At 43.2% G+C, this 22,535-nt stretch overlaps 1 protein-coding gene across 2 annotated transcripts in view; it reads left to right on the top strand.

Annotated features, from left to right (window-relative positions):
* Positions 1 to 18,157, top strand: part of LOC130116125 (clathrin heavy chain 1-like) — a 50,857-nt gene extending 32,700 nt beyond the window's left edge. The window contains exons 18-33 of one of the 2 annotated variants that reach the window (XM_056284075.1): positions 1,167 to 1,289; positions 1,384 to 1,529; positions 2,097 to 2,280; positions 2,519 to 2,711; positions 4,209 to 4,366; positions 4,521 to 4,685; positions 5,366 to 5,473; positions 6,169 to 6,336; positions 7,318 to 7,467; positions 7,750 to 7,881; positions 9,429 to 9,539; positions 10,426 to 10,596; positions 10,833 to 11,054; positions 13,356 to 13,382; positions 15,515 to 15,590; positions 16,317 to 18,157. In XM_056284075.1, the coding sequence (XP_056140050.1) occupies positions 1,167 to 1,289; positions 1,384 to 1,529; positions 2,097 to 2,280; positions 2,519 to 2,711; positions 4,209 to 4,366; positions 4,521 to 4,685; positions 5,366 to 5,473; positions 6,169 to 6,336; positions 7,318 to 7,467; positions 7,750 to 7,881; positions 9,429 to 9,539; positions 10,426 to 10,596; positions 10,833 to 11,054; positions 13,356 to 13,382; positions 15,515 to 15,590; positions 16,317 to 16,447 (2,265 nt within the window). In that variant the 3' untranslated portion in view covers positions 16,448 to 18,157. The remainder of the gene's footprint in view (positions 1 to 1,166; positions 1,290 to 1,383; positions 1,530 to 2,096; positions 2,281 to 2,518; positions 2,712 to 4,208; positions 4,367 to 4,520; positions 4,686 to 5,365; positions 5,474 to 6,168; positions 6,337 to 7,317; positions 7,468 to 7,749; positions 7,882 to 9,428; positions 9,540 to 10,425; positions 10,597 to 10,832; positions 11,055 to 13,355; positions 13,383 to 15,514; positions 15,591 to 16,316) is intronic. The other variant, XM_056284074.1, reaches the window with a different exon arrangement.
* Positions 18,158 to 22,535: the final 4,378 nt, after the last annotated feature.

The following is a 22,535-nucleotide window of genomic DNA, read 5'->3' as shown; positions in this document are numbered from 1 at the left end:
GTTTAAACTGACTGCAGGTATCCCCACCCCTTATAAACAACACAGTACAATACAGTGCCTAACAACCAAAACCAACAACCATTTTCATATGCAAATATGGGTGTGACCATCGATCATGTGTACTAGTCACAGACGATTAGGGATTGTTGCAATCACAGCATTGTAAGATGGCGACAGATGTATAACGACCGAAACCAACGACCAGTTTCATGATCAAATATGGTATGCCTATTAACAAGAGTTTTGATGGCCATGTGTACTATTCACTATGCACATCCTCATCCCTGAAAGAGTGGCCACCGGCCTGTAGATGGGTGTAGACTGCAGAGTCCTGGACTGACATGTTGGCTCTCCTGTGTTGTGCCATTCTTTTGGCCAGCGTCTGTTTAGTTTCCCCAATGTATAAGTCACTGCAATCCTTCTGGCACTTAACAGCGTGCACTATATTGCTCTGTTTGTGCCAGGGGACCCGATCCTGGGGTGGACCAACTTCTGGTGCAGTGTGTTTTGGGGTTTGAAAACAACCGAGATGTGGTGTATTGAAAATACGCGTCTCAGCTTTTCCGCCACTCCCGCCACATACAGAATCCCCACTGGTTTACGCTTAGGCAGCTGTTGTCCTTCTCCTCTCTTCAATTGGCCGGTGCACTGTTTGGGTGTCTTCCTGGCTTTGACAAATGCACAGTTAGGATAACCACACTGTGTGTGTCAACTGTTTTTCTTCAGTCATTAAATGACAGTTGCATTTATTCTGCAGATAATTTCAATCAAGCATTTTTGATTGTTCAGTGAAGTGATTCAACAGAACGGAAAGTTTTTAATGACCAATCATGCGATGTAAAAATAATTAGATTCTGTGCTGTCTTATAGATATCAGGGAACAATGTGGCCATCAATATTGCTTACTTGTGTTTTTTATGTATGCTGAATACACTACTTTTGAAGTTGCCTTTTCAGAAGATACACTCATCTACACATTATTTGTTGTAATGTTAAATGAATTAGCCCCTGTTAATACCTACATTATACCAGCACCAGCTGAATCATTTTCACCCCCATAATGACATAAAACTGTACCTCTGGTGTGATTACTGCTAAAATATGCCACTACTTTTTTTCTTTTTTATTGTCCCTTATCCTGCGCCTTGTTGTGTAACATGTTGTAGGTCTGCAATGAAAACTCCCTGTTCAAGAGTCTGTCTCGCTACCTGGTCCGTCGCAAGAACCCTGAGTTGTGGGCAAGTGTGTTGCTGGAGAGCAACCCCTACAGAAGACCCCTCATTGACCAGGTAAGACCCTTATACCTCTTTTTTCTGTTGTTTAGCTTGCTCACCTTTGTGGTGATCACTTTGAAAATCTCTGTCTGTCTGCCCCCCCCCATAGGTTGTCCAGACAGCCTTGTCAGAGACCCAGGACCCAGAGGAAGTATCAGTCACAGTCAAGGCCTTCATGACAGCTGACCTTCCTAACGAACTCATTGAGCTACTGGAGAAGATTGTCCTGGATAACTCTGTCTTCAGTGAGCACAGGTGAAATAAGGATACCTCTATCCTCTGATGCACATTTATCCTCACTGTTTATTTGTGTATCATGATATTTTGGCGACAGGCATGGGCGCAAGTCCATGAATACTGGGATGGCTTCGGGCACTTTACCTGTGCCCCCAACCATAGGTTTAGTGGTTGTGTCAGGAAGGGCATCCGATGTAAAATTTTGCCAAATCAGTATGTGGATTGACAGGACCATACCGGATTGGTCAAGGCTCCATTACCAGATCGGTCAAGGCTCCATACCAGATCAGTCAAGGCCCAGGTTAACAATGGCCACCATTGGTGCTGTGCCCTCACAGGGTACTGATGGAAACTGTAAAATCCACCATGGTTACCCCTGAGAAACAGGGAACAAGCCGAAAGAAGAAGTATTATGATATTTTGGAGCTTATTTTGGTGGCCTATCCATACTCACGAAACGGAACGTAGTTGTTTTTTTTTTTTTAATGATATACAGCAGCAATGATGCATACTACCAATTTTACTTTGGCAATATAGCCACATATAAAATTAGACTTTCCTTCTGTTCTGTCCTGGTTCTATCAGGAACCTTCAGAACTTGCTGATCCTGACAGCCATTAAGGCAGACCGAACCCGTGTGATGGAGTACATCAACCGTCTGGACAATTATGATGCCCCAGACATCGCTAACATTGCCATCAGCAATGAACTCTTCGAAGAGGCCTTCGCCATCTTTAGGAAGTTTGATGTTAACACTTCTGCTGTGCAGGTCAGTGGACAACTCATTGACTTTCTGCTTTTGGTTGATGTAAAAGGTCAAAAAAGAATTGAGAAGACTCTCAGAAGCCTTTTTTACACTTGCAGAAACTTTATTCATGTCTGGGATTTTAAGACAAACTAGTGCTTCGTGGGCCAGACCCTTAACCATAGGTTGGATATAATTGGTGGACAAATTTTCTTATTTCAGTTTTAATTTCATCTTAACATCTCTCCCACACTGTATCTAGGTGCTGATTGAGCACATCGGTAACCTCGACCGGGCGTATGAGTTTGCTGAGCGTTGCAATGAGCCTCCAGTGTGGAGCCAGCTGGCTAAAGCCCAGCTTCACAAGGGTCTTGTGAAGGAGGCCATTGACTCCTACATCAAGGCAGATGACCCCTCGGCCTATATGGAGGTGGGACAGGCAGCTGCACAGAGTGGTAAGATGATCTTTATTGATCCACTCAGGAAATTATTTTCTTGGATATTGACTCAAAGAAATGGACGTCTTGAAAAAGGATCTTGAAAAAAAGATTAATGTCCATTATCCCAGTCTTAAAATGCATACAAGAATGAAAAATAACGATGATTTAACCTTATTCAATTTGATCTTGTATTGATTTTTTTGTTTTTTGTTTTTTTATTACTTGGAGGAGCTCAAGTGAAGGAATTCAAGTATCTCGGGGTCTAGTTCACGAGTGATGGTAGGGTGGAGCAGGAGATTGACAGGCGGATTGGTGCAGCATCAGCAGTAATCGGACATTGTACCAGACTGTTGTGGTGAAGAGGGAGCTGAGCCGGAAGGCAAAGCTCTCAATTTAACAGTCAATCTTCGTTCCAACCCTCACCTATGGTCCTGAGGTTTGGGTAGTAACTGAAAGGGTGAGATCGCAGATACAAGTGGCTGATATGAGTTTCCTCCTTAGGGTGTCAGGGCTCAGCCTTAGCGATAGAGTGCAGCACTCAGACATCCAGAGGGAGCTCGGAGTAAAGCCGCTGCTCCTTCGCATTGAAAGGAGCCAATTGAGGTGGTTCGGGCATCTGATTAGGATGCCTCCTGGGCACCTTCCTTTGGGGGTTTTCCGAGCACGTCCAACTGGGAGGAGACCCCGGGGTAGACCCAGAACTCGCTGGAGGGGCTAAGTGTTAAATCTGGCCTGGGAATGCCTTGGGATCCCCCAGGAGGAGGTGGAGGGTGTTGCTTGGGAGAGGGACGTCTGGAGTGCCCTACTTAGCTTGCTGCCACCGCGCCCTGACCCCGGAGAAGCGGCTGATGATGAATGAATGATATTATTTGGATTCTCTGAAGCCATATTTTGCCACATCAAGAAGCTCACCAGCGTACAGCTTCGTCATCTGCGAAAGCTACTGTTAATCAGATGGGAAGAGAAGGTGCCTGACGTGGAAGTATTGAGACATGCTGGTACTGTCAGTGTTGAAGCCCTAATAACAGCCTCCCAGCTGAGATGGGCTGGCCACGTGAGAAGAGTGCCAGACAACCGCCTACCAAAAGAGTTTTTCTACAGGGAGCTGTTTCAGGGAAAATGGAAGCAGGGAGGCCGGAAGCTACGCTTCAAAGATGTGCTCAAGCACCACATGAAGATCTGTGGCATAGATGACTTCAACTTGGAGACAGTGGCGCCGGACAGACAGAGATGGCGCTCCACAATAAGGCAGTCGAGAACAGCTGTTGAACAAAAGAGACGAGAAGCCTATGATAAGGTCCACCATGCAAGACATAACAGACCAACTCAAACAACATTCGTCTGTGACAAATGTGGACGATATTGTCGCTCTAATGTGGACCTGATGGCCCACAGGTGTGCTTGCCGAGCTTAACCTGCATCACAGTTATCATCGTTTCGATGGACTGCCGAAGATTTTGGTGAAGACTCACTGATGTACTCTTAAAACAGATAAGTTGCTCTTTTATGCAGGTAACTGGGAGGACCTCGTGAAGTTCCTCCAGATGGCCCGTAAGAAAGCCCGTGAGTCCTATGTTGAGACAGAGCTGATATTCGCCCTGGCCAAGACTAATCGCCTAGCTGAATTGGAGGAGTTTATCAATGGACCCAATAATGCTCACATTCAACAAGTAAGCTCTAGAAAGCAGGCATACACACAGTCACACACACAGCCATTTCCTCTTATTCACATTCAAACATGTTATTTCAAAGTAAAGCTCGTCACTAAGTATGTTACAGGTTTATCTCTGTCTATTCTCATCCTTTCTTCCTCCTCTTCCTTAGGTGGGTGACCGTTGCTATGATGACAAGATGTATGAGGCAGCCAAACTTCTTTACAACAATGTGTCCAACTTCGGCCGACTTGCCTCCACTCTGGTGCACCTGGGGGAGTACCAGGCCGCCGTGGATGGAGCCCGCAAGGCCAACAGCACCCGCACCTGGAAGGAGGTCAGTCACCATGTACATAGAATAGCTATTGCTAGCATTGAGAATTTAATTGAAAAGAGTATGGCAGAATGGTGCTATCTAGAAGGAATACAATCTTTTCTTTGTTGTTGTAATGATCAGAATCAGAAGTCTAATGATGGACACATGGCATTTATTTCTGCAGGAAGAGTTCGTGCTGTTTGGTTGATAACCACATCGTAGATGTAGGCGAGGTTTTAAGAAAGACAGTTTGTGAAAACACAGTTTGACATTTGTATCTACAATTTCTCTCCGAAGATTATTTTGGATGGAATTAAAGAATTTGAAATTGTCCAATGTTTTTTCGTATTAAGCGTTACTCCTTGCATTACATCCCAAATTATGGCTATATCAGATCCATGCCCAGAGGTCGTGTCTTGAGTTAAATCCATCATATTTGGGTGAAAAACCATGACCCCCATGTACCCCAGCTGGTTTAAGGAATGAATTGGATCAGAACTTTCTCTGTACCGCTTAAATCTCCACCAGTCAGAATAAAGGAGAAACACTCAGGAGAAAGGTATATATTCTCTCGTGAAGAAATAAAAATTAGAAATGAATACCTCATGAAGAAATACAAAATAGAAATGAATAAATGTGAATGGTAAAACTGATTATCTGGCTATATTCTCTGCACCCTCTCCCCCTTTTTTTTTTTTCAGGTGTGCTTTGCCTGTGTGGATGGGAAGGAGTTCCGTCTAGCCCAGATGTGTGGCCTGCACATTGTCGTCCATGCCGATGAACTGGAGGAGCTCATCAACTACTACCAGGTACGCAGAATCAGAATCATGTTTATTGGCCATGTAGGTTTGCACAAACATGGAATTTGACTCCAGTTTCGTGGCTCTCTCAGTGTACTTAACATGGAATAACAACACTACAACACAACAAATGAAAAAAAATAATCAAATGAACCATTTAAGAGAGTAACAAATCGGCACATATTAGACAAGTTATAATTGCATGAGATGGTTTTAGTAACCTACCTAGCCACTGACAAACCATTACATTAGTCTACTACTACTACTTTCAGCTGCTCGCGTTAGGAGTCGCCACAGCGGATCATCCGTTTCCATTTCTTCCTGTCCTCTGCGTCTTCCTCCATATGTAACCATTATGTTAGTAATGGTAACTTATAGTACCTTTTGTTATACTTGGCAGCTCTCAAGGTTAAATATATATGCATAGCTGTGTGAATGTAGGGTAGGACGTTGCTTAAAAAGAGAATACATGGAAGGTCAATCTTCCATTGTTGAAGAATAAAATAAGTGAAAAAAATATACCGATATATAAATGTACCAATAGATAGCCATTTATGCAAATCTTTTTTTCCCTTCAAATGGCAGATCTAGGACACAGGCTCTTAACTAATATGTACTTCCTTTATTCTACTTGTTTGAAGGGTTGATGTAATTACAGCTGTCTTTCTATTTCTTTTTTTTTTGGTTTGGTTTTGTTCCTTCAGGACCGTGGCTACTTTGAGGAGCTGATCACCATGCTGGAGGCGGCCCTGGGCCTGGAGCGTGCTCACATGGGCATGTTCACTGAGCTGGCCATCCTCTACTCCAAGTTCAAACCCCAGAAGATGAGGGAGCACCTGGAGCTCTTCTGGTCTCGTGTCAACATTCCAAAGGCAAGTTAGAGAAATGCTACACGCTGACAGTCATAAAATAGTCATAGCTCCAATTTCAACATAGCCAGATGGAGTATCCTTTTTTAAAAATACAAAGGATTCAAAGTAATATTTTGTGCTGTGTTTGGATTGAGCGTATGGGAAAGATTAGGTTGGTTGAGAACACCAATAGCACTTGTTTTTTCAAGGAGTAATTTATCATAATTGGTGCCGTGTCAAACTATGTCCAATACCTCTGGAAGTCACAATGGTAAGTTCTGCCACCTTATACCCTTTACCTACACATATTTTACAACATTGAAATATTATGAAAGGAATTCTGCATCACAACTGACAAAAGTATGTAATTAACAAAGATTGATATAAATGGAAAAAGATGAATACTATGACACACAACTCTGCATTAAGATTTTTAAATGCAAAACTGCAGAAATATAATTATATCTTTTCATCTTCAAAAAATTGTCATGTTATGTAAACCATACGATAAATAAATATGGCATTTATATGTGATTGAATATATTTTAATATTTTTAGCACTGATATATTTGCAGCGCCTTAACAAGCATTTAAATTATTGGATTTGAATTTGTGAATCGAGATGCACTTGTGGATTTGCTTGCCTTAGTATTCTTTTTGTGACACTAAACTTTGTGTCCAGATGAACTAATTAAACTTTGTGGGACTTTTTGTTACATGTTTATTGCAGCTGGGATGTTTGGAGTGGTCGTTAGTTTGCTCGGGGGACTTGATCATTGTGCTGAACACGAGGCCTGATGTTATATTAAGCACCCACTGTTGTTCTGAATGCCTGCCTGTCCCAGTCTAAGACTAGAGAGACAGACTAGAGAGCAGAGCTTATGTGAGAGTTGGTAATGTCGCCCTAACCTCTTTACCCTCTCTGCAACTACACCTCCAGGTCGCTCCTGCCCGAGTAAATATGGGCTTTAATGATGAGACCTCTATCTGCATGTATACCAGGTCCTGAGGGCAGCAGAGCAAGCCCACCTGTGGGCAGAGTTGGTGTTCCTGTATGACAAGTATGAGGAGTATGACAATGCCATCATCACCATGATGAACCACCCCGCTGATGCCTGGAAGGAGGGCCAGTTCAAAGACATTGTCACCAAGGTACACCTGATACATGTCATGCTTGCAAGCCTCTTTTATTAACTAGTTGACTCACTTGACTCCCCAGCTGGTGGATTTCTGATCAACCCTAAAGACATCTTTTTGCTCAGATCATTTTACATGGGAGGACTACAAGTCAGAAAGGTGATCTCGTTCTTGTATCACCAGTTACAGTTGAGTAGGCATAGAAAAGGCCAGTCTTTGTGATGTGATTTGCTTGGTATTTGATTGCAACTTGGGTTACTTTTAGATGTCTGAACACAATTTTGTTTTTCATCACAGGTGGCCAATGTGGAGCTGTACTACAAGGCCACCCAGTTTTACCTGGAGTTCAAACCATTGCTACTAAATGACCTGCTCATTGTCCTCTCTCCAAGACTGGACCACACACGTGCTGTCAACTTCTTCACAAAGGTATAAGCCAGTGCCACTTCCTGTAAAAAAATTTTTTTAAGACCGAGTCATAAGCAATTTCCACAGTGAAACAAAATGCATCCACGCAGAATATAAGTTTGATAAAGGATTGTCTCTGAACTTAAGCTATGAGATGCTGTCACCTGAACAAGTACTGCAGTGCATCATACACACCTTAAACATAAAATAAAATCCAGCGAAAATGAAGCAGCGGAGTGGTGCAGAGATGGAGTCTACCCTTCAAACGGGAGACCACAGTTCTAGCCCATCTCAAACTACACCCCCACCTGGCTGAGTTGTACTGGAGTAAGACCCCAAACCCTACTTTTTTTTTTAATATATATATAAATTTATTTCTTATTTTTCCCTTTTTCTCCCAATTTAGTGGTCAATCAATCCCTATTTTAGTTCAAACACCCACCCTCGTAGTGCATGCATTTGCCAACTGCATCTCTCCGGCTGGCAGTCTCGAATGAGACACCTCCCCACTTTCGTGACAAGGCGAATCCAGGCCGAACCACTGCTTTTTCTGACACACACAGAGACTTATTCATGTGACAAACACAAGCCGACTGCGCCCCCCTCCCGAAGACAGCGTTGCCAATTGCTGCTTCGTCAAGTCCGGCCATAGTCGGATCTCACGAGAACGGGGCGCGAACCCCGGCCCCCAGTGGGCAACTGCATCAACACAAAGCCGATGCTTAGACCGCTACACCACCGCAGACCCTAAACCCTACATTTAACCAGGACCATTTTTAGAGGCTGATTCTGTGCTGTCACCTCCCTGTGGAAAGGGGAAAACTATGTTTTTCTTCAGGGCATTTATATTTAAAAAAAATATCACTTCTATGTCTGAAGTCTACTAATACATGTGAATAAGTGCGATACTGTGTGATAATGTGTGAGCCGGAAGGCAAAGCTCTCAATTTACCAGTCAGTCTTTGTTCCAACCCTCACCTATGGTCATGAGCTTTGGGTAGTGATCGAAAGGGTGAGATCGCGGACACAAGCAGCTGAAATGAGTTTCTTCTGTAGGGTGTCTGGGCTCAGCCTTAGAGATAGGGTGAGGAGCTCGGACATACGGAGGGAGCTTGTGAATAGAGCCGCTGCTCCTTCGCATCAAAAGGAGCCAGTTGAGGTGGTTCGGGCATCTGATTAGGATGCCTCCTGAGCGCCTTCCTTTGGAGGTTTACCGGGCACGGCCAACTGGGAGGAGCCCTGGGGTAGACCCAGAACTCACTGGAGGGACTACATGTCTAATCTGGCCTGGGAACGCCTTGGGATCCCCCAGGAGGAGTTGGAGGGCGTTGCTTGGGAGAGGGACGTCTGGAGTGCCCTACTTAGCTTGCTGCCACCGCGACCCGACCCCGGAGAAGTGGCTCATGAATAAATTAATGAATGAATGTGCAATACTGCTCTAAAATTAATTTGCTCTTTTAGTTTGGTTGGTTATTTTGAGTGCTAAGTTAATGGGTATGTCTCATTTAAAAGAAAGGGAGATGTTTAATTACTAGTGGCACATATTCTTTTTCTAATTCTCTCTGCAGGTCAAGCAGCTGCCCTTGGTTAAACCGTACCTGCGGTCAGTCCAAAATCACAACAACAAGTCAGTCAATGAAGCACTCAACAACCTTTTCATTGCAGAGGAAGATTATGCGGTATGATAAATTTTTATCCAGTATGCTTCATAAAACATGGAGTTATTTCAATACTCTGCAGATGTAATAAAGACTTAACCTGATTCGGCGCACCATTTCAACAAGTATTTAACTATTTGGCTTGATAACGGACTGAAAATTAATGAACAATGTCCAAGCAGCAGTATTTAATCTTGGATTCAGTGTTCTGATCATAACACACTTGAAAACAGTCCAACTCCCTTTTCTTTGGCTCTATTTACTTTTATCTTTCAGGGTAAATGTCTTTTTTTAATTATTTATTTGGAGCAACAAAGACACAGGAATTGTTGTTACATTGTTGTTATTTATTGTTCCATTAATAATAATATAGGATCCTTCAGGGTCAGTTAATGTGGGTTCAGTGGCACTTTTTTACTAATCAAAATTGAGACTCCTCTTTTTTTTAGTTATATGAAGCAAAAGGTATTTGATTTAAATGTTGAGTTTTTAACTTCTTGTGTTCAGTTTCTGATAATTTGGTTTCTTGTAGCAGACACATGTCAGCTTGTAATTTTTTGAGATGGTTTATGACTTTTTCTTTTTGCCAGTGAGCTAATGCCACGTACATTCTAGCTAACAATTTTTAATTCTACAGACATTAGTTTTTGCGCTTGATAATATTTTGGTGGTGCAATTTTACATATTTGAAACAGCTTCTCCATGCAAACTTCCTTACAATGAAATGTGCACATACAGCATACAGAACAGAAAAGACATGAAACTGAAGTGGAGGGGAGAAAGTAAACAAACAGTAAATAAAAGAAAAAGATAAGCGAATACAACGGATTTAAAAAAACATGCAAGAACATTGAGTGCTTAGGGTAAATGTCTTGAAAAAGATATATTTTCTCCATCTCCTGTCTAGGCTCTGCGCACCTCCATCGATGCCTATGACAACTTTGACAACATCTCGCTGGCCCAGGGCCTAGAAAAGCACGAGCTGATCGAATTCAGAAGGATCGCAGCCTATCTTTTCAAGGGCAACAACCGCTGGAAACAGAGTGTCGAGCTCTGCAAGAAGGACAAGCTTTACAAGGTCCTTGTTAACTAAAAAACAGCTTGTTGAAAAGCACACATTTACAAGGTTTTCCTTTTTAATTAGTCATTACAAATCACTGTCATAACATTTTACTCTGCAACTAATCACTGCAAAACTATACTCAAAGCTGAAAGTGGCTAGAGCTTGATCTGCACTGTGATCAGTAAGCTGCACAGTAATCAGTAACAGTAACTCTTTTTGTGATTTGTGTGTGTGCACTCTTCCCTGTGCAGGATGCCATGCAGTACGCCTCAGAGTCCAAGGACACAGAGCTGGCAGAGGAGCTGCTGGCATGGTTCCTGGAGGAGGACAAGAAGGAATGCTTTGCCGCCTGCTTGTTCACTTGCTATGACCTGTTGCGGCCTGATGTGGTGCTGGAGACCGCCTGGAGGCACAACATCATGGACTTCTCCATGCCATACTTCATCCAGGTTATGAGGGAGTACCTCTCCAAGGTGGGTTTGCCAGGCCTGTAGGGGGAACCAGGTGGCCCATGTGCACCAAGTCAGCAGGGGTACTTAGTGCTCTGGGAGGGGTGGTTAAGAGAGAAAGTATTCATGCTTACAGAAAAGGCTGAGATATTACCTTTTATGAAATAAAGTAATTGGACAAGATTACCTACAGAGTATCAAAAGGTTTCTCCAGGTCTCTAGACATGGGTGAAAAGGTATTTGCACAGATTTCCCAACATTTGGCCATTCCAATTTGGAGCACCAGCATAGAAGGGATCACCATATTTAAAAGAGCTAGGTTTAAATCTGTTTGAATCTTGATCTCTCTTGTTCAGAGATGGGAATAAAATTAACAAATCAAAGCAAGCAAGACAAATTGAAATGGTAAGGTAGCAAATACACAATGCTTTCGCCAAAATCTGTCATATTCAAATGCCCTCACAATCACTGTATAGTTTGCTGAGGACTGCATGTACAAACCAAGTCTTGTGAGATGGGGTATTAAATAACTATGAAAACAACGAAGGTGGTCTAGCCCCTGTGTTTTTCAGTGCAGAAATCTGGAAAGTGAGGGAGTGTGAGTCATTTGAGTTGTTTCAATCAGTATCATTCAGTCACCTGCTGATGTTTAGTCATCATATTATAGTTCAGGAAAGCTGAAAGATTGCCCATAGCGTGCGGCATCTGGGTAGCTAGTGGTCTGTTCCGTTGCCTACCAACATGGGGCTCGCCTGTTTGAGTCTCTGTGTTACTTCCGGCTTGGACAGGCGTCCCTACAGACACAATTGGCCATGTCTGTGGGTGGGAAGCTGGATGTGGGTATGTGTCCTGATCGCTGCACTAGCGCTTCTTCTGGTTGGTCGGGGCACCTATTCCGGGGGAAGGTGGAACTGGGGGGAACAGCGTGATCCTCTCACGTGCTACGTCCCTCTGGCGAAACTCCTCATCGCCAGGTGAAAAGGAGCAGCTGGCGACTCCACATGTATTGGAGGAGGCATGTGGTATTCTGCAGCCCTCCCTGGATCGGCAGAGGGGGTGGAGCAGCAACCGAGACAGCTCGGAAAAATGGGGTCATCGGCCAAGTACAGTTGGGAGAAAAAGGAGGGGATCCAAAAAAAAAAGAAGAAAAAGATTACACATGGAATCTTTTCGCTGTCCCACTCCCAATGGTATCAGTTGTTACTGATACTTGTTAATCACAAGAAACTATAATGGGACTTATTTAAATTTCATTGTTCCTGTGATTTTCTAACTTTCTAGCATTCATTGTTTACTTTTGCTTAACATGCCCTAGCCATCTAGTGCCTCAAACAACAAGGTGAATGAAGGACCAACAATTGTTTGCAAATATTATTTGGCCTAGCTCTGGAGGTTTATCTGGGTCAATCTCACACAGCTCCCCAAACAATATTCAAAGCAAAAGCCTCAAACGCAGCCTATGTCTTCCTTTAGTCATTCATCCTCCTTTACTCTTCTGTCAATCATATGTGTTACCATTGGGTTTTTTTTTTTAATTTCTTTTTGAGTTGGGTTTCCATTGCCTGCTACTTTTCCATACAAATGTGTGAGATTCATAACTGCCTTGTTCATCATCATGCCACATATATCTGTTAGAGGGCATAAAGTGCTTGTCACCTAATGCTCTTACTCAGCGCAATAGAACTGTTTGGCAAGAAATTATGATGACATCACTTTAGAGTCAAATGGTATTAGCATGATTTTTTTTTTTTTTTGCCATTTTTGCATTGACCTGCTGGACTGCCGTAATACTGGGTTTTAAAACTCCTGTTCAGTTCTGACTGTGTTTGGTAACTTGTCAGTCTCTGAGAAGGATTTTTAATTAATTTATAATGTGTCCTGTGCCAAAACTTTTCAGTTTTTTAATGTGGCACGCCAAGCCCATCTTAAACTCAAAGCAGGTTTAAACAATGAATGTTACGTAAATCCTGCTAACTGAGCTAGATGAAAATGGTGGTCTTCTTAATTTTATAATCATACAATATAGCCATTGCTTTTTGATAAAGGTCATCTTATATTTCCAGCCACTCATTATCTTGTATATTTTAAACAATTTTTACATCATTAAGAAAGTAGTAAAAATGCTGTTGTGCTCAAAGAAATCCTGAGTCTGCATTTGTATCAAAAGTGGCATATTTATTTGCATAATCTCGTTCTTGTGATTTTTCTTCTGTTTCCTGTAAGGGATGATTCCTCTGTTTGTTTGCTCTTTTTCTCTTTGTCTGTTTTGGGAGACTTCCATTTTGGTTTTTCTCCTTAAGTTGCTTCTCTGAATTTCCCTTTCAGGTTGATGCGATTAAGGAAAAGGTGAAAGTCGAATCCATTTTCCAGTCATTCTTTTTGACCCTTCCCTCACCCCGTAGACTGTAGTTTGAAGAAGTGATACTAGTTGAAACTGCATGCCCTCCTCATGTCACTGTGCTGCTTCTGAGTCTACACTCCACACTCTCACTAGACTACCAACTCAGCAACAAGACTACAGAGTGGGGCTTTTCTCCCCCCTGGAGAATGCACTGGGTCTGCTGGTGTCGCTGATGGCTACTCCATCTCTGGTCAGGACCAAGTATAGGACTGAGGGTTGACCTGGGACAAGGCGTGAAGAACTCATTATTGCAATTTAAAGAGTAAGATAAAGGGATTATGGCAAGAAGCCCATTTGGATCTTTTTTCTTTTTAGATTAAAAAAAGTCTTAAATTTACTGACCTTTGGCTCTCTGTGACTGTTTAAATTGGTGTTCCAAACAAAAATAACAAGAATAACCTCATTTATAGTTGACTTACTGCTCAAATATGTCATTAGTCATATTTAATGACCAACATAAGTTTAGAGTTGTATTTGCTATATATCATTTTGAGCCTTTTTAAATTGAACTCATTGTAGGCAATCCTTTAGCAATTTGCTGTCCAAATTATCCTAAGCTTGCTAGTACAACTTTTAGTAGAAGCTCTAAACATAGCGAGGGTCAGAAAATGTCCCTCAGATGCTCTTACAGCAACATTGACTTGTTTAATTTTTAGCATTACTGTTTTTTTAACGTCTTCATCTTTACAGCATTATAATCAAAGCTTAGCATGAGTTTTCAGCATTACCATTTTCTCTGCGTTGTGGCATTTCCAACATAACTGCTCAGCATGAAATTTGGAAATCACTGTACAGCCCCCCCCAATGTTTCTTTTGCACATGTGTTTAACTCAGCGATTTCTCACTCAAAGACAGTCAAAGTCCCTGTCGTGATGAAAAGAGTGTATGGAAAGAAAATAACCCATAGTTTGAGTGTTTTTTAAAAGGGAGTTGTGTTAGGGCAGCAAGCATGCATTTCCCCTTCCCTTCCTTGCATTAGCAGCCCTCTGGCCAGGCTAGGAGACATTACTGTTGGCTGTGGCTGCTTCCAGAAGCCTTGAATTGGCTGTATGAAACCATCCCTACCACCCTCTTTCACTCTCCCTCCCCTATTGTAAGACGCCTCTGTCTCCTCTTTTCTCTCGTGCACTTTTTTTTAACAGAGTAAAATAACCAAACTGCCCGCTCTAGCATGTCTTTCTCTTCCCTTTTTCTTCTCAAAAGAAACTACTGCCTAACTTATAACGGCCTGCGTCACCAGATTGACTGACTGACTCCATAGTCGTAGATCGGCCTGTATGTGGAGAACTGAACCCAACTGTTGGAGAATGTTATACAACATTGGCAACACCTAATACTTAAAAGTCTTGAAAACTGCAGATTTTCCAAGCTTGGGCAAATCTTTTAAGCTTCCTGCTGCCTACTTAATTTTAATTCAGAGGTGTTAGGTCTTGGCTTTGTGCTCTGCAAGTCATGCTTTGCCTCTGAGTTGCTCAACCACTAATCAAAGCCAAATCAAAGAGTTCCTTTTATTTTTTTTCCCCGTTTTCTGCATTACACAGTAATTCTTGCTGTATCCCAATGTGCCATCTTTCCCTATCATCTGATTAGTGTTGTTGGTTTTAATGGCATCTCGGCATCGTTTTTTGCACATTTGAAGCTATGAGGGGTTTGGTTCTCTACATGCTGTTCACGTCCAACTTGTGAGAATAGATGAGTTGGACGGCTGGATGGTGGGACCATTATTGCTGCATAGCTTTCTGTCTTTGTCTCCTCATCTAATCCTTAATTAGATTCCCACAAATGCGGAGGGGGGAGGGGGTAGCTAGCTGTCTAGGACAGATAAGCTGGGTAGAGTAGCAAATAGCACTGTAGATGTAGTTTTTAACTTTTGGTAGCGAGGCCTGTCTCTCAAGGTCTATGTTATTTCAATCTGGTCTTTATCCATCTTCGCCTGTCAGGAATGGTCCCATCCGTCAGCCAGTGAAATAAATCAGAGGTCAGTTTTTACCAACCTGGCGTCTCAGCTCTCGCTCTTCTAGAGCTCCCCCTGTGGTACAATGGATGCTCACACTCACACCGCTGTTGCTGTGTTTTCCATCAGGTGGACAATCTTGAAGCCTCTGAATCTCTGAGGAAGCAGGAGGAGCAAGCCACAGAGTCCCAGCCCATCGTTTATGGTACAAGTTCCTTTTTATAACAACAATTATTTAAGAAAAAAGGTTTATGGATGGGCATCCGGGTAGTGTAGTGGTCTATTCTGTTGCCTGCCAAAACTGGATTGCCGGTTCAAATCCTCGTGTTACCTCTGGCTTGGTCGGGTGTCCCTACAGACACAATTGGCTGTGTCTGCGGGTGGGAAGCCAGATGTGGGGTATGTGTCTTGGTCGCTGCACTAGCACCTCCTTTGGTCGGTCGGGGCACCTGTTCAGGGGGGAGGGGGAACTGAGGGGAATAGCATGATCCTCCCACGTGCTACATCCCCCTGGTGAAACTCCTCATCGTAAGGTGAAAAGATTTCCACATATATTGGAGGAGGTATGTGGTAGTCTGCAGCCCTCCCCAGATCGGCAGAGGGGGTGGAACAGCGACTAGGACAGCTCGGGAAAATAGGGTAATTGGCCAAGTACAATTGGGGAGAAATCCAAAAACAAACAAAAAAGTCTATAGATTGTATTTGCATTGTTCAAAAGCAAGAGATCTTGTCCTGAGCCCAGCATCTCTGTTGAATGCATTATGAAGGGTCTCTGCTTCCTAATTTGTACTTGTTGACTTGTTGTTGAATTTTTTTTTTCAATCTATGCGCCAAAGGTATAAGGACACTGGAGAAACAGTGAACAATCATCTTCAGAGCCTTGTCCCAATACTTGATGGTAATTGGATGCTGTCTGCTGTCTATTGAACAGGCACGCCCCAACTCATGCTCACGGCAGGACCCAACGTGGCTGTACCTCCTCAGCAGCCCTACGGCTATGGCTACACAGCGCCCACTGGCTACGGCCAGCCCCCACAGGCCGGCTTTGGCTACGGCATGTGAACACCCACTGACCCAAATCCCCTCCACCATCTCAACTTGCCAGACCTAAACGCAACACCTTCCTTCTTCACCAACCTTTCCACTTGTCTGTCTCTCCTTGTTTCTCATCAGCTTACCGTGGTCTTTTATTCACAACAGGGGCGAAAAGCAAGCAATGACCCGCTCTTATTTGAATTACTATTTTTTTATGTTGTCCCGTTGAGGAAAATGTGTGACTGCTATGAAGGACTTTTATTTGTACTGTTTGAAATGAAACTGGACCATACGTCAAATTTGTCTTTCCACATTCCATATTTATGACTACTTATGATTTAGAAAATTTTCTTCTTTGTGTATGTTTACATGGTTTTTTTTTGTGGTTTTTTTTTTTTGGTGTATTTTTGTGCAAAGTGGACTTGCTAAAGCATTGATGTTGGTGGAGCAGCATTCAATTTGCACTCTGACGTGAGAAGGAATTAATGTAGAAAGCTCTTAATTTTGATGTACTGATCATGTCAGCAGCTTACAATGTCTCGTTTGTATAATGCATTTCATCATTGTATATTCTGAGGAAAAAATATTTGAACATATATTGCCATTTGGATGGCTATAGCTAGCAACACTAATTGACAATAGTATATTCTGCACAAGTGTGTAGCTTTATGGAGTTTTAAATGCATACAGATGTATGTGTGAGAGAGAGAGAGAAGGTGTGTGTGTGTGTGTGTGTGTGTGTGTGTGTGTGTGTGTGTGTGTGTGTGTAACCTAATGTTCTGAATAAGAGTTTTAACTCCTTCTCGGCCTGTACTAGGCTATCCAGTCCCCCACTAGATGTTAGTTGGCCTTCACCGGCTCCATGTATTTAGGTGACCTCTTGTGCCGTGTACAGTGCTTGTGCGTGAGACCGTTTCTGTGTATGTACAAAGGGACCACGACTGCGATAACCCCAGGGACCCTCAGATGTACGATATGTGTGTTATTTACTCCAAAAACTCTCCTCGTGGCGAGGCCCACGTATGCCAGGTGTTGTGGTGTTTCCCTAGGTCACCAATACCTTTTGCGTGTACAGATGTGAAAAAGACGACTTGAAAACTTTTAGATGGAAATCCTGCTTGTCCTCCACCCACCCACCCCACCCCACCCCACCTGTCCTGCTCCTGTCCTTGAGTGCGCTTGGCACCGAGGAACCCACAGAGGAAGCGGCAGCGGGGCGGTGGAACCATTGGTGTCCTCATGTCGACTTGATTAGATCCGTGAAAACACTCCTTTTAGGTTATGCATTTAGATGACTATGATGAAGAAATTAGATGTCAGTACATCATGCAGTTCTTTAAGAATGGTCTGAAATAAAAGCCTGTATTTACCTTGATGTAATACACTGCTGTAAATGCTTTGAGCTGTGTGTGTGTGTGTGTGTGTGTGTGTGTGTGTGTGTGTGTGTGTGTGTGTGTGTGTGTATGTATAAAATGGTCATCTTAACCCTCCCATGTGATGAATTCCTTTTCTGTTGTCTTGCATATCAAAAGTAAAGATGGTGTGTCACTTATTAAGTGGAAGAATTTCACTTAACTGAAAGGGAAATGCTAGCATACATAAACAAATGGACCAAATCAATTTGGAGCATATCTGTGTGATAGGGAGAGATTATTGTGCTTCTGTATGGATTTTTAGTAACTTAATATAGTATGACTTGCATTTTGGTTTGTTTTTTGTAGTGAGGGGTCAGATAAAGACCACTTATGTTCATTTTGAAGTTTACAGCCAATGCTCTTGCTGTTGTGCAGTTTATTCAAACTATTTTGGACTTTTTAATAATGATGCATAACACAAAGTGTACATCCTCTTCTTTTTTGGGGGGGGGTCCCCCTTTTTTCTCCCCAATTGTATCCGGCCAATTACCCCACTCTTCCGAGCTGTCTCGGTTGCTTCGCCACCCCCTCTGCCGATCCGAGGAGGGCTGCAGACTACCACATGCTTCCTCCCATACATGTGGAGTTGCCAGCCGCTTCTTTTCACCTGACAGTGAGGAGTTTTGCCAGGGGGACATAGCGTGTGGGAGGATCATGCTATTCCCCGATTCAAGCAGTCTTTTGTCCTTTCGTGCAGCCAGAGAAAAGTCTTTACATGACGAGTCACAGTTCACAGATATTTGAACATCAATTTTGATCAGCTCTGTGCTGTATCTGTTTCTTGAGTCTCACCATTTAATGGTCATAAGCGAAAATCCTCTCTACAAAGGCATTTGAGCCCGGCACACTGAGGACAAATGAGACAATCCTGAACCTGTTGATCAAGTTGGCTTTCCCTGTGTTTTTGGAAAACTGCCACCCACTTCTCATTGGTGGATTTTGTGGTATCCTGTCTGGCTTTCTGTATTTCCTCCCTGCTAGCACAAAACTCTACATAGAGTTGGTCCATACTGACTATCTCTGTCATTTTGAGGGCAGCCACCACCTGCTCCAGGTCAGTGAAGGAGAGCTCCTCATGTAGGCCAGTCGGTTTCAGTTTCATCATTACATTTTCTGATGAGAAATCAAACCACTTGTCAATGTTTGCAATGACAGAGTCATAGAACTACAGAAAGTCCTTTTGCTGCTTTGATCTTTGTGCTGACACTTGTCTGTCCATCAGCTGCCTGGTTTGGTATCCAGAAAAGCTGTCTTGTTTCCGCTGAAGCATCTTCGCTTTGACTTTTCCCACCTCCTCGTAAGCATCTGATGCAGAGCGTCGTTTCCTCCAGCTTTCTAACGAGTGTGTCAAAAACACACTCCACGCTGTGGAAAAAGCACAGCTAAATCTCAGCAGCTCAATTTTTTCCTTCGTCCTCAAAAATCCTCTTCAATGCCACAGGACAGGTCTCCCCAAAGGACCTGAATTATGAGGTGAGAGCTGGCCAGCTCTGCTGGAGCTCACCTGCACCTACCAGCAAATGGGTGAAAAGTTTCAAGTTGTACATATCAAGTTACGTCCGGACGGACATAAAAGTTTGTCGACAATTCTGTGCATGTCGTTGACATTTATCCATGGTAAATGTTGCAGGCATTGCGAAAAATATGCCATTGTCAATAGCGCACGCCAACAAACAGGAAACTGGTATGACCGCTGCAGTAGAAACCGGAAATCAGTGGACTACAGTTATGCACAGAGCCGATTTGGCCCAATATAAAGGAAATCCCGGCTAATACGGGACAGTTGGCAACCCTGTGAGTGCAGCTTCCAATTACGTATAGTCCATGGGCCAGACCGAATATTGGTACCAACTGGGTGGGCAAATTCTAGTTGTGATTTTTTTTATACCTATACATCCCTAGTTTATGTTTTGATATGATAGACCTCTCACACTGTTAGCTTTTTAGTGGTTATCACCTCGTGAAGTAAACCAGCCCCTAAAGTAGACTGCATTTTTGCCGCAGGTTGATATCCTGGTTTAGGCTCATGGTCAAGACACTTTTCAATGTTTTATAATATTGTGTTTGGTATCATTTTAAAGGGTGCTTTCTAAGCTTTCATTCAAGCCCACTGGTGAAGCTCTCTGACAAACATATAGGTCACTGGAGCTCTTCAAACCATCAAAAACAAATTTTTCTATAATTTTCGCCTAAACTCTACACTTTATTTAAGCCCTGTGGTATCAGGGAACATCAGAGACACAAAAGACAAAACTGGAATACTCACAGGACTCCAAGGATTTAGGAAATGTATACTATACCCATACTATTTCATTGTTAGATGTGATTTCAGGCTTAAAATGAAATGGATGACTGGCGAAATTTCTCAAGTTGTCTTCGTAGGTTTGTTAGGTAAATGTAAAATTGTGTTTCCATAGCTCTTTAAGTATGCCTTACCAAGTAAGTGCAAATGTATAAACATTTTTGGCCACACCTATAGCAGGTAAGTACGGTAGGTAAGTATAACCATGTTGTTTCCACAGGTAGGCTATAAAAGGTATGTAAGGTAGTAAGTTTACAACCAAGTTGTTTCCATAGGTAGGCTATAAAAGGCAAGAAAGGTAGGTAAGTGTATAACCATGTTGTTTTCACAGATAGGCTATAAAAGGTAAGTAAGGTAGGTAAGTACAATATATGAACAACTGTATTCAAAATGTGTCCAGTCTTTCAGAACAATATTAAGACATTGTAATCTACCCTTCCTGAGACACCATGCCATCTGTGACTACAGTTCAACATCATCAGCATCACTGTCATCCACATCTGAGTCCGTCAGCTGTGCAACAGGCTCTTCCTTACTGCGTTGGTTGGAACAAGTTTGTAATTTACACAAGTTTGTGCACTTCAGGCCGTTGTTGAGGCATGTGCACTCTGGTAGTTGGCACGACCTCACACACTTGCAGGACATCAGCTGCAAGACAGCATCTGGTGCAGGGGAACCACGTATCCACTGGATCTCAAGCTGCCCCTCATCGTCTGTGGTCCATCTATGGTCCTTTGGGCTTGGTAGAGATGGCTGGGCTTGAAGAGACCGTTTCCGGATAGCAGCCTGATAGTTGGCATGAGGAGAATGCATTAATAGGCAATCCTTGCATGGTGGAAGCTGACTAGACTCTACCTCCCCATGTTTGGTGCAGAAAATTTGGTACCGAAGCACGTTGACATCTGTAGTGTGTGTGGAGGGTACATACATGAAGCACGTGATTTCCTGCAGCTTCTTGAAGAGCTCATCAGACAGATCCCAAGCACGGCTAAGTTCAAGGAAGGCTTCTTGGTATGTCCTGTCTGACTTCCATCTGTTTGAGGGTGCTCACTTTCCCACGTCCTGCAAATGCGCTAACAGTGTCGCAGCCGGTGAATGTATGCATACCAATCAAGGCACCAGCAACACTATTGCCAAGTGATTGGCAGTTTGGTGATGTCCAGGAACCTTGTCTGGCTCTGTGGGCCACATTTTTGGTATACTTGGCATGGGATGTCTTTACTCAAACGTAGAGTCAGCACCAGAACATCTGTGTCATCAGCTGTGATGATCACAGCCTTGTAGCCAGACTCTGCTAAGTGACGAGCATGCAATAGCATGCGGGTGTCAGCCTCCTCCTAAGAGGATTTGAGCTGTGTTACTTCCTCCCACTTGTTCTTGCTGATTTTGAAGCAGACTTCTTCACAGGTAACATATAAGGTCTTGTCTTTTAGCTTTTGTCTGTGCATGGGTGCTTTCCATTCTTCAACCAAGAACTTGATGAGACTGGCTTTGCTGGCAGCACTGCAGAGTAGTTTTCTCCACTGCTGGATGTTGTGGCCGGAAACAATACTCCTGAACTGGATCCCCAAGTCTGCACCTCTGTTGACCCTTTCTGCATCTTTGATTGACATGTCCTTGTAAACATCAAAGACCACATCAATGCGTTCACTCTTGGTACCTTCATGTAGGACCCTAGCTAGTGTTGATTCTGCCAGCTGTGCAAATGTCTTGTCATTCCCTTTCATCTTTTGCACCAAGCTCATTCCATCGATGATAGTTATTGATGGTTCTGGAATGACTTCTGCTGGGGCAACACTCTTTTCCAACTCTCTGGCGAGAGCTGCCTTGTTAGTCTTGCGGAGAGATCCATCCCCATTAGCTAGGGCCCATGGCAGTGGTCCCAGGGGATGAGCTAACACATTGCTAACCTCTGTTGGATGTTGGTCTTTAAGCCACAGAAGCCTTTCCAGGCGAGCTGCATCAGTGCTTCGTAAACAACCTTGTGTAGCCTGACAGCTCTGTTGTACTTTCTGCCTTCCATCACACCAGCTACTGACCCCTCAGCAATGACACCAGATTCCACACAGAGGTCCCTCAACCCTGCATCTTTAAAACTTTTCCCCAGAATGGAAAGAAGATTGCAAATGGTGTGGAACACACCCATCCTGATAACAATATTGTTGAACTTGTCATGTTTCCACAGGATTTCTGTTGCTTTGGCGTAGAGTGCTTGCTCAAACACACAGACAATTGTCTTTAACTGCAGGGACTCCATGATGCCTACCGTCTGGTTAAGTATTTCGTACACCATAGACAACGCTGTAGCAGGAGCATTTATTGTTGGCAGGTAGCTCAAAGTGTCCTTTATCACTGTGACATCATTGCGAACCTGGATGTTAAATCCAGTCCAGCTGCT

Source organism: Lampris incognitus, chromosome 7 (genome assembly GCF_029633865.1).
Source record: "Lampris incognitus isolate fLamInc1 chromosome 7, fLamInc1.hap2, whole genome shotgun sequence".
Lineage (NCBI taxonomy): Eukaryota > Metazoa > Chordata > Actinopteri > Lampriformes > Lampridae > Lampris > Lampris incognitus.
This window is presented reverse-complemented; position numbering and strand designations above follow the sequence as displayed.